Raw genomic sequence first — 13,734 nt, 5'->3', positions numbered from 1 at the left:
CCTTCTGATTTCGGATTGAATTAACATATTTCTTTATTTTTATTTCAGATTTGGCATCCAACCTTGTCCCCTGCCCCTTTCCACAACCGTAAGGTGTGGGACACTGTCAAAGTGGATCAAGTCAGAGGAAAAGAAAATTTTGGCATAGCTAAGGCTTTAGCCAGCATTCTTAAGCTGATTGAGACTGTCATTATGGATACGCCATTTGCTGAAGGACCTCCAAACGGACGTTTACCTTCTACTTCAGATGATGCAGAAATGTCTGAAGCTGGAAATGAAGGGAAAGTAGGATCTCAGGAATCATTTACAGAGTTTATGGCTCAGAGTTTGCCACAAAAACCAGGCCCAGTGATTCATAGAAGGGCCGACCGTCACTATTCTAAAAGGATGAGACGAAGACTTGTCTATAAAAATGGTGAAGTTAATATCACTCAGACCAATATAAGGAAACGTAGACGTAGATATCTAGCTGATATTTTCACAACATTAGTTGACATAAAATGGAGATACAACTTGCTTCTATTTGCACTAGCTTTTATACTTAGTTGGTTAATTTTTGCAGTAGTATGGTGGTTAATAAGTTTCTCACATGGGGATTTAGATTCAGAAAACACAAGTAAAAAAGAATGGAAACCATGTGTAGAGAAAATGAATTCATTTACCTCTGCTCTGTTGTTCTCCATAGAAACTCAGCATACTATTGGATATGGTGCTCGCCATACAACTGAAGAATGTCCTGAAGCTATTACAGTTATGATGATTCAGTCATGTTTTGGAGTCATTTGTCAAGCTATGATGACTGGAATAGTTTTTGCAAAGCTGTCGCGACCAAAAAAACGTGCTGAGACACTGATGTTCAGTAAGAATGCTTGTATATGTAAACAGGATGGTGATTTGTGTTTACTGATAAGGGTTGGTGACATGAGAAAGTCTCATTTAGTAGAAGCTCATGTCAGAGCTGTTGTGATTAAAAGGAAGATAACTAAAGAAGGAGAAGTTTTGCCACTTTATCAGTTTGATGTAGACTTAGGATTTGATGAAGGCCGTGACAGACTGTTTTTAGTCTGGCCTGTCATTCTTGTTCATAGAATTAATGAGGAAAGTCCATTCTGGGAAATGTCTCCTGAAGATCTACATCGGGAGCAATTTGAACTTATTGTCATACTAGAAGGTATTGTAGAATCCACAGGTATGACAACTCAAGCTAGAAGCTCATATCTGCCTGGGGAGATTCTATGGGGACATAGATTTGAAAGACTGGTGACCTTTCAAAAGGAGAATGGTCAGTACCAGATTGACTTCTCTAGATTTCATAACACTCTACCTATGGATACACCTCAATTTAGTGCTAAAGAACTCTCCGAAATGAGTGAGAGAGGACAAACTAACTTAGGTGTTGATGATGATGATGAGGTCACATCAATGGGATCAACAAAACCTGAAAAATTTCCAAGTCCATATGTGATTAAAAGACATGGCTTTGCACAAACTGACTTTGACTATGATGAAGATGACTTAATATCACAAGAAAGTTCAGTGCAGAGTCGACAAACAAATGAATCGGAAACTCTTTTGTGAAACCTCACCAAACACCAGGTAAGATATTTTTTAGCTTTCAGTATGTTCGGCTTATCAGTATCTAGAGATTGAACTCTCTCAGTTATTATAAATGAACATGTTATATTTTGATAGACTAGTGCATACATGAAAGTGTTTAATTTTGAGATCTTGTACTTTTTGATAAGCTAGCCTATTGCTTTGTACCATGTTTAATGATACCATTAATTCTTGAATTTTCAGTAATTTTTATTAGCTCACCTGGCCTAAAGCTGGTGTGAGCTATTGCCATCACTTTGCTTCCATTGTCCATTATCGTCTGATCTTGTCTGTTGTTCTTAGCTTTTTTTAAATATCTTCTCCTTGGAAACTAATTGACCAATTGGAATGGATCTTGGCATGGTAGGGTATCCAGCACAAACTGATCGATTAAAAATTTTGGAACGTTGAAATGCATGGCTGCTAATACTAAAAATAACATTTTTCATGTGTACAACTTTGAAAATCTTCTCTGAAACTGTGCTACAAAATTTAATGAAAGTTGGCATAATTGTTCCTCAGGGTATCTTGCACACACTGATCATTTAAAATTTTTCATCAGTCAAAAAACAAGGCCAAGGTTACTAAAAATAGACATAGGGGCCAAAATGCTTTTTTTTTTTGCTATTTTTTCCTGAACTATAGAGAAATAATAAAAATGAAAGCTACTCATAAGATATTCTGAGTTGACTGGCAGTATTGACATTTTTTTAGATGCCCATTTTCACCAGTTGCTCAGGTTGCAATGATTTTTTTTGTTTCTTTAGGAAACATGGTCTCCTGAGTTTAATTGTAATGATGAAAATGTTGTATAGCCATGATTTAACTTCATTTTATATTCTTTCTCAGCAAATGAATAATGAGCTATAGCCCTCCCCCCACACATACCTGATGGGATAACAGGGCACAGGGGGGCCCTTGCCAAAATTTTTCAGAGGTTCTAAAGACAAATTTTAAAGCATTTCCTACATTTTACAGTGCCTTAGGTACTAAGTTGAACTTGCAGCATTCATCAATATAAATTCTTTTTCAGCAATTTTTTGTCAAGCATGGTAACAAAGCATGATACCTTTACTCAGTTAATAGGGCATGGTTTACCAGGTGAGGGATTCTGGCTCTTCAAGAGCCTCTTGTTTTAGTTATCATTTTAATTGATCTTACCCAGGATTTATAAGGCTGATACTATGATAGATAGTAGGCATCATGACCAAACATTTGATGTCTTCATTTAGTTAAAGATTAGATTTGATTTCCAGCAAACTACCTTGTGTTGGTAAATCTACGTAGGTTATTTTTGCCATGTACTTGAATGATGATGTCTCTAAATTGTCTTTATATCTTGGTGCATTGGTATTATTTTGCGTATATTCCTTATTCCACCACTTTTACTGATTTTCATAAATGGTAGTCAATATTTCATCCTTAAAGACCTATCATCAGCAATGCCTGCAATATCTAGTACCACTTAGTAACTCACAAACATTAAGTTTGTTTAAGCTAAACTTCTGATGTATCACAAATTCAGTTAGAAGAAACAGGTGGTCCAATTATCCCTTGTTGGGGAGGAGTGTTGTGTTAGTAAATAAAGCATCAACCCTCTTACATAAACACAAATATTTTATGTAACATTTTGAACAATATACAACATTTTTGTAAGGATTATTTTCTTGCCAAAATACCAATGTGTATATGCTCCACAAGGTTATGTCAATAGAAGTGGATTCCTACAGATTTTGATCATGTGCTTTCTGAATAGATTATTTATTGATTGTAGTCAGAAAGCCATCCATAATTATAAATAAATTGTCACAGATATAACCTTGGATAAATAGTGTATGTCACATTAATATCATGAAAATTCACCTCTAATGGCAAAATCGTTAATTATAATGACTCAATCCGGCCAAGAGTAAACTTACAGGCATCATAGGATATACAACCATCTGTATCTATTTGTAATGTTGCATTTACAGTGTGCTTTTGGTCAAATTGCGGTTTTCATACTGGTTCGTGCTATAACATATTCTTTGAATGACAATTTTAGTAAAAAAAAAAGGTATGTGTACTGAGGTTTTTGAAGTACATCTTGACTCCTTCTGTAGAAAACTACTTTTGTATGAAGTTGTGACTGCTGACATTGTAAACGGTGCACTTTACTAATACAGCTATTGAATGTGTGAGGAGGACACTGCTATACTTCCCAAACTTAAGTTGTCAGTGTTCAATTTTAATGGAACTGATAAAAAAATTTTCATGTTTTGCACAATTGTAATAAATATCAAATCAGATTAAATTTGATTTTCAGAATGATAAGTGGATTTAAGCTATAATATTTTAAACTTTTGCTAACCTCTTTTCATGTGCATATTTTATTGCCAAACAATAAGGTAGGGTTTTATGGCTAGAATAAATAAAGACCCTTCCAAACATTTGGTAGAAAATTTTGGTAACACCTTCAGATATTTGGATGATATATTAGCTCTTAACAACATGCTCTTATTTGTAATAATGTTTTGAAGGTTATCGAAAGAAATCTTTATATAGCAGGTAAATTACTACATCAAGGTTTTTTATATTAAAATTTTACTTTCACATTCACAAAGTCTTTCTACTGAAACAAGGAACTCATAGTCAAATATAGATGTACTTGTAAACGGTTACCACGTGTGGGTATATCCCACCTTATATTACATGGCAATTTTCTTCATAAAGCACTGAAAGCTCAATACTCACCCAATTAGTGGACTAAACCATTGAATAGCCTAATTTGTAAGGGATATAGTTATGATATTGTGATTTTGTTGTCATATCTTTAAAGATAGCATTTTTGGTATTAACATTGATTCCCTAATAGGATCTTAACATAGAAACTAACGCACAATATTTAAAAGTAGTTTTTGCATGACATGACTTGTGTCCTTATTGTATGACTTATGATGTATCATGGTTCTCAAACCTGCATGGGGAGAATTTGGATTGATACTACATACAATGAGGGTATAACTTTTTATGGGTTTAAACTGGTCTGGAGATGGCATGTCAGTTAACTGCTAGTTGCTCTTTCATTGTGCATCTGTGTAATGTGAAATCAGTTTCTTTATTACACCCATACTTGCAAAGTGGGAGGATATAGTGATAGGGGTGACCATCCTTCCATTTATTACATAGGGGGCACCCATTTCTTATCTGCTACTCCTATACTACTGAATTGAATTAAATGAAACTTTTACAGAATCTTTATTACATTTTCCCATTGTGCACCTCCTATCTTAGATTTTGATTCGAATCAATTTGGGGGTTTCATATAGCAAAACATGGACTCCGTCATTTGTTAATATGGGGACATGGGGACTTATCTCATATCCCCTACTCTTCCTATTACCATTGTGCACCTGCTATTTTAGATTTGAACTTAATAAAATTGAGGTTAAAAGGTGCATTTAATCAAATGTGGGAGTGGGGGTATCAAGTTAGTGAGCATTTTGCTCACATTTTTTCTAGTTTATGTTGTAAAAGGGACTCCGACCTTTTTGAACTGATTTTTAGATATATTTTAATTGTGTAATATTTTTTCTGCAGTTGCTGGATTTTAAAGAGGGAGGGTTGTGATCAGGTTGAAGTACTTTAACCCAACCACATCTTTGGAGTCAGGAATTTCTGGCCTATGTATTCTTGTTATGTTTGCACTTACAGTTTTACCTCATGTTGCTGGAGTATATAGAGGCAACTGTTTTGCTGTACTTATGTATAATGTTGTTTGGTGGCCAGCTGCAGCCTGCCCAGTGGTGTGAGGGTTTCCTCTTTGTTCATTTAAGACCCATGGATGGCCTTGAGCTGACATTTTACATTCCAGAGGGGATGGTGTCTTTTTAACATTTCACCATATCTATTCTTATATTATTTTATATTCCATTAAATTTCATAATATATCACTGTTGTTCATCAGATGAGTGCCAAATAAATGTTCCACCCTCCTTAAACAATGGTTTAGAAATTCTACATATCTCTCCTGATTCGTAACAGTATGAAACAGCCAGATATATCCCCTTCAAGAAACTTGCAGCTTCCCCATCAGCAAATAATACATTTAGCATTACTGACTCCAGCAGTTGAAAGATGTCATTGATAATGGTTGTCATGAAACTGAAACTCCTGAGCCTTTGTGCTAAATCAGATTGAGGATTTAGGTTACAGACCACCAATTCAACCAATGAGCATTTGGAACGTACGCAAAAATAGTCCTACGCAGAAATTACCCCTGTTCCTCATAGTGCTGTGAAAAAAGTTCTCATCTTATTTAAAAAAATTAAACAGTTTCTGAAAGGAAAAACATTTCTGTACATTTTATAGGTGCATTTTGCTTCTTGTGATGTGAAGCCTAATCTCCATAATGATTTTTAAATATAACCCTATCTTGTGAAAACACTGGGATTTCCCATGCTATTTATAGACCCTTCACTTCCGGTGACCAGTACTGCACTGCAAGTCTGCTAACCCCACATGCCATTCTGAGGATTGTGAGCTGACATATGTAGAATCATGCTGATATATAGTCATCTGCAGGTTAAAGTTAAGGTAAAGTCCAGAGAAGCCATTGAATATTGTGAAATTAGCATAGAAGCCTATGGGAAGTGGAATTAGTGGTTTTTAGCCTTAAGAGGAAGCCATGGCAAAATGAAAAGTTTCTTGAAATAGCTTTAAACTACTTGAAGATCTTGTTAACTTTGCCATGAGAGGAATACACTACAAAAATCCTTCAAAATATGCATTTTTTTTAAGTTATAGGTCCAAATTATGGAAAATTGGTCTTTTTGGCTGATTTTTATGTCCTATCTTTTAAAAAGTGTAGAAAATTTAGTAAAAATATCAAATATTAAACTTTGAGGGCTATATTTACCTAAATATGGTAGTAATAAGCACTTGAAATCAAGTTTTGTGTAGATTTGAGCAAAAATTAGGTTAGAAATGAGGAAAAACTCACTTTCATTACTGCGGTTAAGGCCATATAAGCATTCCCCTATGGCAACATGGAAAATCCGTTTTTTTGAGCACTTTTTTTGCTTTAGGTGCCCTTTACTGGTCATGTTTTAATGTGAAAACACTGTATTTACAAATTTAAAGCCAAATATATCACCTTTTGTGAAAATTTAAAGATTTAGGATTTTTGACATGTGATCAAGAAAAAGGGGGAGGCATGTCAGAAATAAATTTTTAAAAATAGACTAATTTCTCAGAAAATGATTACTTTTAAAATTATTTCTTCATTAATATTGTTAAAAAACAAGTTGTGATTGATATTTTTTATTTGAAAAGTCAGAAAAAGTTCTTTGCAAATATTTAATGCATTTCAGTATGGTAGAATATTTTCACTTTTTTGCTCGCACAACTTGGTTACCCTATATTTAAAAATCAAATATTAAAAAAAGTGCTTGTCACATTCCACTGAAACTTTGCAAATGCATTCAGTATGTGTGTAGGAAGATACCTGTATAGTTATTTATTTTTTCTAAGACAAAAAGTGACTCTTTAGGTTACAGACCACCAATTCAACCAATGAGCATTTGGAACGTACGCAAAAATAGTCCTACGCAGAAATTACCCCTGTTCCTCATAGTGCTGTGAAAAAAGTTCTCATCTTATTTAAAAAAATTAAACAGTTTCTGAAAGGAAAAACATTTCTGTACATTTTATAGGTGCATTTTGCTTCTTGTGATGTGAAGCCTAATCTCCATAATGATTTTTAAATATAACCCTATCTTGTGAAAACACTGGGATTTCCCATGCTATTTATAGACCCTTCACTTCCGGTGACCAGTACTGCACTGCAAGTCTGCTAACCCCACATGCCATTCTGAGGATTGTGAGCTGACATATGTAGAATCATGCTGATATATAGTCATCTGCAGGTTAAAGTTAAGGTAAAGTCCAGAGAAGCCATTGAATATTGTGAAATTAGCATAGAAGCCTATGGGAAGTGGAATTAGTGGTTTTTAGCCTTTATAATATATCTCCTCTTAGCACTTTATGTGAACAAAATATTTAAGCATTCTTTTTCTAATGACCACTAGACAAATGCATCTCTTTAAAGTCATGTAAGAAGCTATGACTTCATGTATGAGATAGAATTTTATTTACATTTAATGCTATTTCTGCTACTTTTAAAAGAGTCACTAAAATCTTTCAGATATTGACTTAATCATACATACTGCATCATTTTTACATGTAAAGGGAAGTAATTCATGTCCTTGTTTTATTCTAGAACCGCTCAGAGAAGAACTTCATTCCAGATCCAGAAGTCTACAGACCTACAGACACTTCTGATGATGTCTTACAAACTGTGATCAACAATGTAATCTTTTTTATACTTTTTACAAATATGATATTTTGTAAATGGTCTCCATTATGATTTATGTTAAACATGTCTTATTTTCTTATTAGTGCACAGTCCCAGGGCTTTGTTTAGTTTTAATGTACATTATTTTATAATCATTGGTAAATGTATCAATAAGGCATGACAATACCTGAGTCTATGGCATCATATAAGTTAGTATAAGAAATTTTATAAAATTCTGAATTTGAAGTAATGAATCAATTATAATACTGTCTAATGTTAAACAGTTTACTCAAGCTATAACTTTATGTAAATTTATGTAAAAGTTTAGATGTCAAAGAACTTTTCTTGACAAATATTTTACTGAAAATGAGGCAAGAAAGCAGAAAATAGAAAATTATTTCCTTCCTCCAAACTTGTAATGTTTCCATTGGATCCAGATGATCCCATGCTATTATTTTCTCATTTTTTTTTCCATATTTTGTGTTAAATCTGGGAGGGGGTAAACACCCCTACCCTAATTGAATCCATCACTGGTCTGTCTGTCATTTTAGTTTTTGCAAGTTTGACTGAAAACTGATCCATTTTCTGTTGGTTTATTCGCAGTCTTTAATTCCTTCAAAGTAGAGTATTATCCTGGAAGTAGCTCAGAATTAAGTATTTTGCTTCTATTTTTTAAAGCACCTTGATAGCTCTACCTAAGTTAAAGGAGGACTACCTACATGTATTTTATAACTTAAATAGTCTTTTGAACTATTTGTGTATAAAAGTATATTGTATATGTGGAACCCTGTACATAATAAAAATTTTTTTATTTTGATTCTCTGTTTTTCCCTTACAGTTGACATGATTATGTGTTCACTCATTGATATGTAGTTGTCGAAAAAAATATTCCTCCATGAATTAATGTTTTGACTTGAAGGACTTAGTATTGATTGTGCACTAAACATTTAGTTTCTTAAGAAGTTATTTTTTGATGAACTCTTTTTAATATAACATTAATCCATTATACTTTGTACAATGGTCAATCCTGTGAAGGAGGGGGGCGATGACTGGCCCATGGAGGCCATTCCAATGATCCAACCAAATTTTGAAGCAGAAGGGGTATCCTGTTCTATACCATCCCAAATATTGTTATAACTTAAATAGTCATTAGTTTTCTTATACTGTTACAGAAAGGCAGGTGTAGGCTCCATAAGTCTTGGTGGACTACATATAACTCATTCAATACTTGTTGTTATTGTATTGTTATGAACTAATAAGTTAAGGCCCAATAGAAATTATTGTTAAAAACTTTTAATTTGATTTCAAAAGGTTAGTAACATAGTTGGTATAGAGTAATATACCTTTCCAGGTAAAACATAATACTACACATCAAATATAAGATGTGGAAGTGTGATTACACATAAATTGGATGTATATACCTGCTTTATAGTCAGCATAGTCTGTAAATACTTGAAATCTGAAGGTTTATTGTGATGTCTAAAGGGAAGCAGGAATAAAAAGATCCTAATCTTCTAACTTCTTTCTTAAACTTTTAGTAGATGGTTCTAAATTTCAACTGATTGTCAATATTTTTGTAGTACATTCATATCATTTCTATAGGGATTTTAATACTCCATAGAATTGTATTCTCTGTTCTGAATGGCAATGACTTGATGAAGTGCTGCAGTCAATTATTATATAATTCTGAAAGATTTTATTTCATATACATCAATACAGTTTATTTATGAATAGTTCTCATTTTATAATCTCTATTTGTCCAATGTCATTTATACATGAATTCTCTAGTGTAAACATGAATATAACAGGGGTGTAAAAGGTAGATCGGCAGCATTCGAGAAGTTCCTAGATCTTGTTATGCCTTGAGAAAAAGGGAGAAGTGCTGCAGAGCTGTTTTTGGAAGGGCTGGTGAACTTCTACCTATTTATCCACATGTAAAGTGTGTCATATCTAGTACTGTTTTGTTGGCTATTTTGTAGATGTAGAATTTGCTCATTTTGAGGCAAAGAAGTAAACAAAAAATTTTGATATTTTCAAATTTGGGAGGAGACTAAATGGTACACTAAGTTTTCAAGCCAAAACTAAATATTTTGTGGAATTTAGTTTAGCTTTTTCAGACAGACTGCTAAAATACATCAAAATCAGCACCCACGAAAAATACCTACTATATGGTATTAACTGCCAGTTGATATATTGGGACTTTGACACACTAAAAGTAATAAATCAAATCTTAGAAATAAATTAGAGAGAGGGTTTAATATGGTAGTTTAGGAAAGAAGCCCCCCTGGTACACCCTCTCAGAAAGGGGAAACTAAAAAATTCACAGTTTTTCTTTCACATCTAAAAGCTACTGTTTGTGTTCAAACAACCAGTACTTTAGTAGGACAAAATGTATTTAAATTTAAATGTGTCATGAATTCAAATTGTGTTCTTTTCAATGTGTTTAAATTTCTATTGTCATTTATAAGGCTATGTAAAGCCTGTTGTGATTTTTATGACTGTTTAGTATGAATTTACACAACTCATAACTACAAAGGTGTACCTGGTTATCTCCCAAGGAGATTTTTTTAAAAGTTTTTTCTTAGTTAATTGCTTCAATTTAAAGTTTTTTCTTAGTTATTTACTTCAATTTTATGAAGTATTAATTAGGAAGTTATATTTTGGTAAAATAAAAAGGCATGTACAACTTATCTCAAGGAGATTTTTTCTTCAATTTTTTGGTCAGTTGACCAATAATTGTGAACATTCTGTGTATAAGATTAAACCAAAAGGTGGTATGTATTAAAATTAAACAGTCTTCAAAAGTTTCACTGCTAAAAAAAACAGCTTTATCATTTTTTTATTTTAAAAAGTGAAGATCGATAAAACCTAGAAATTTATTGAAACAGTTATTTTTTTTGTATACCATCAATTAATTTTCTTTTGAGAAGTTTTAATTGTTTGTTTATTTGACTAATTGCTGTTACCTAGAAGAATAATTCTATTTTTTTTTATTTTTAATTCAGGTAAAAAAGTATGGAATTAACATTTGATATGATTTGCTTCTAATGGTACAGTGTACACAGCTTAAATTTCATTTATTTTCGACTAAAAAGTGTGTAGAGTCAAAATACAAAGTAAGGGATCAAAATTAAAATTCTTTAATCCACAAGTAGAGTTATCTTTCTTAGTATTGTTTTTCCATGTAATATCTGGATTTATTGAAAGGATGTATGATGTAGATAGTATTGATCTTGTGATTATATTGAAGAAATTTATGTTTCAAGCTTCTGAAAGCTAACACTACATGTTATCTTTATTCTACAGAAATTTACAAGACAAAGGCACCCCTAAACTTGTAAATATTTTCAGTTTATTTTATAATGAGCAAAAATGGGAACTTGATTTTTAATGAAATTTTATTTTATAAAAAACAATAAAGACAATTGTAAAAAAAGATGTTTGAACTTAACTAAACAGATACAGAATAAAACAATGTCTTCAGTATTTGTCATTCTAGAGTTAACAGATTACTGTTGTTTTTATGCTTTATACTTTGTTTTGTTTCATATACACAGGAAAAATTGCAACATAGTTTTAGGACCAGTACTGTAAAACATGTTTTTGTGATTAAAAAATACATGAATGAAAACTACTCATTTCATATATAAAACCTTACTGAAAACTTATAAATACCATATGATTTTTATTTATAGTTTTTCCTGAAATGATTTGTTAGTCAGATGCACGTTTTTCATGTTTTTCATTGTGGTCCTAAACATATGAAAAGTATATGATAAACATATGTTTTGTTTTGTTTTTTGGAAAAGGGGGGGGGGTTTCTAAAGCCATGAACCTATCTGTTCTACTGTAGTCACAATGTCTCTTTATTACTGTGATATGAATATTGAATCTCATTTCTCATGCATAACTTTGAAGTAATAAGATATTTATTGCTTGAACATTAATTTATATTGGGTATGGTGCTATAAGAACCTATTTTGTCTGCATTTATACTGTATTTTCCACATTTTTTACACATTTACATGTAGAACTGTACATGACATATTTGATTTTGACCATTTCCCATCCATGATCATATTTGTGTGTTATGTTACATTGAAATTGCATTATTTTCAATAAATGAATCATTTTTATATTGGATTTAAATTTTTACTGTTTTTAGATACATCCTGACATGACAATTTTCATGTTAAAATTAAAAACATCTTATCTGTGTATTAACTGAACAGAGTTCATAGAGTGACCTATTCCAGTTTCTATGTGAGAGCATAAATTTCACAGAAAACCAGAAAATTATTGGGTTTGCTATGAAAAGTATACAGAATAGTAGGTTTATCAGGTACACCCATATTGAGCCAATCAAAATGTTTTCAATCACATGACAAATTTGTTGCACAATACACAAAAGAATTAAATATAACATAAAACTCTTTTAAAAATGTTATTCAGAATACAGGAAACGAAATAAAAAGAATCAAATACAATGTACTACAATGTTAGCTCAAGTGGATGTTACTTGCTCCAAATTCATCTAGTCAAAAATTAATGTGACCATATTAGAATATCTTAAGCAATGTAACACTGCTTTCAAACCATTTCAGTCTTACTAATGCAGTATGACTAAAAAGATTTGTTAAAACCAACCTTTGTCTCCAGAGCCCTTCCGTCTGTACACATAGATATAAGTTTTTTTTTTTAATTGGGTATACTATACACGTGTTTCAAGGAGTAAACATCTCATATACAGCAATTAAACCTAATACCGGAAGTTTAGGATTCAAAAATAAATTTTAAAGCATATCGAAATAGGAAACTAAATCCAGCACAAAAGAGTTCTACCAAATGAGACGTTCCAAGGATCTGCATTAATATAGCCAGATGTTTAGCCTCATTTTCTTAGGGGGTTCTCGAATTCGTAACGGAAATTTCGTTAAATAATACATGTATTTGATTTCTAGTTCTGGACAGACAACTCTAAACTACTTGAAATAAAGGGTACAATTCTCTTATCGAGGTACCCTATTTACTTCACAGAATATTGACTGCATACCTCCTACGTGTATTTCAGATCTTATATTTTCATACGCATGTCTTCCTAGACGGGATGTATTATGGCATGCCTGTGCCAGTCTTCCCAGGGGTGTATTGTGGCATGCCTGTGCCCGTCCTCCTGTCGTTCACACTTCGTACTATAAATCAAAAATGCTTCCACCAGTTTTTGTGATATTTTGGTGAATTGTTTCTATCTACTGATGAAGGGACTATGTTTGTAACAAAGTAATAAGATGTGAGCAGCCTTTCGATTTTTATTAAAAAAAAATTATTATTATTTTTTATTTTTAATGTTTCTGTTATGAGACTATTCGTACAACAATTAGGTTGGTGTTCTGTTTTTCAGACCATAACTCAAAAACCCTTGCTGCAATGACTATGATACTTTGGTGAATTGTTTAGAAATATTGATGTAAGCTCCCCTTAATTTTTTTAAATTTCCGATTTATACAATTTAATGTAATGACTTAGTTCAGAAAAAAAGGGGATTTCACAGTTTTTGTCAATGAAGCCACTCTAGTGGCTTAAATTGACCTAGGCATCACATGAAAATCTTGCTAAATATCATAATTTGCGGTAGCACTCACAAGCATCCGCGTTCAATAACATTGTGAATGGAAAAGAGTGAAACGTGAAATGGAAAGGAGTAAAAATAACCATTAAATTGATAGTTAATCAAACAGCATGCAAGGGAAATTTCGCATCTTCCATTTTATTTATAGGAATCCGTGTAATATTTACTCACTATT

General features: G+C 32.4%; 1 protein-coding gene across 6 annotated transcripts in view; it reads left to right on the top strand.

The window, feature by feature from the left end:
* LOC148619267 (G protein-activated inward rectifier potassium channel 4-like) overlaps positions 1–12,066 on the top strand; it is a 56,457-nt gene extending 44,391 nt beyond the window's left edge. For all 6 annotated transcript variants that reach the window (XM_088578964.1, XM_088578963.1, XM_088578968.1 and 3 more), the window contains 2 exons: positions 49–1,596; positions 7,856–12,066. In XM_088578964.1, the coding sequence (XP_088435090.1) occupies positions 49–1,578 (1,530 nt within the window). In that variant the 3' untranslated portion in view covers positions 1,579–1,596; positions 7,856–12,066. The remainder of the gene's footprint in view (positions 1–48; positions 1,597–7,855) is intronic.
* The last annotated feature ends 1,668 nt before the right edge of the window (positions 12,067–13,734 follow it).

The sequence above is a fragment of the Perna viridis genome, chromosome 4, assembly GCF_037379345.1.
Source record: "Perna viridis isolate PV_CMFRI_1.1 ecotype Kerala chromosome 4, ASM3737934v1, whole genome shotgun sequence".
Classification (NCBI taxonomy): Eukaryota; Metazoa; Mollusca; class Bivalvia; order Mytilida; family Mytilidae; genus Perna; species Perna viridis.
The sequence above is the reverse complement of the archived record's forward strand: the minus strand, read 5'-3'. Positions and strand labels throughout refer to the sequence as shown.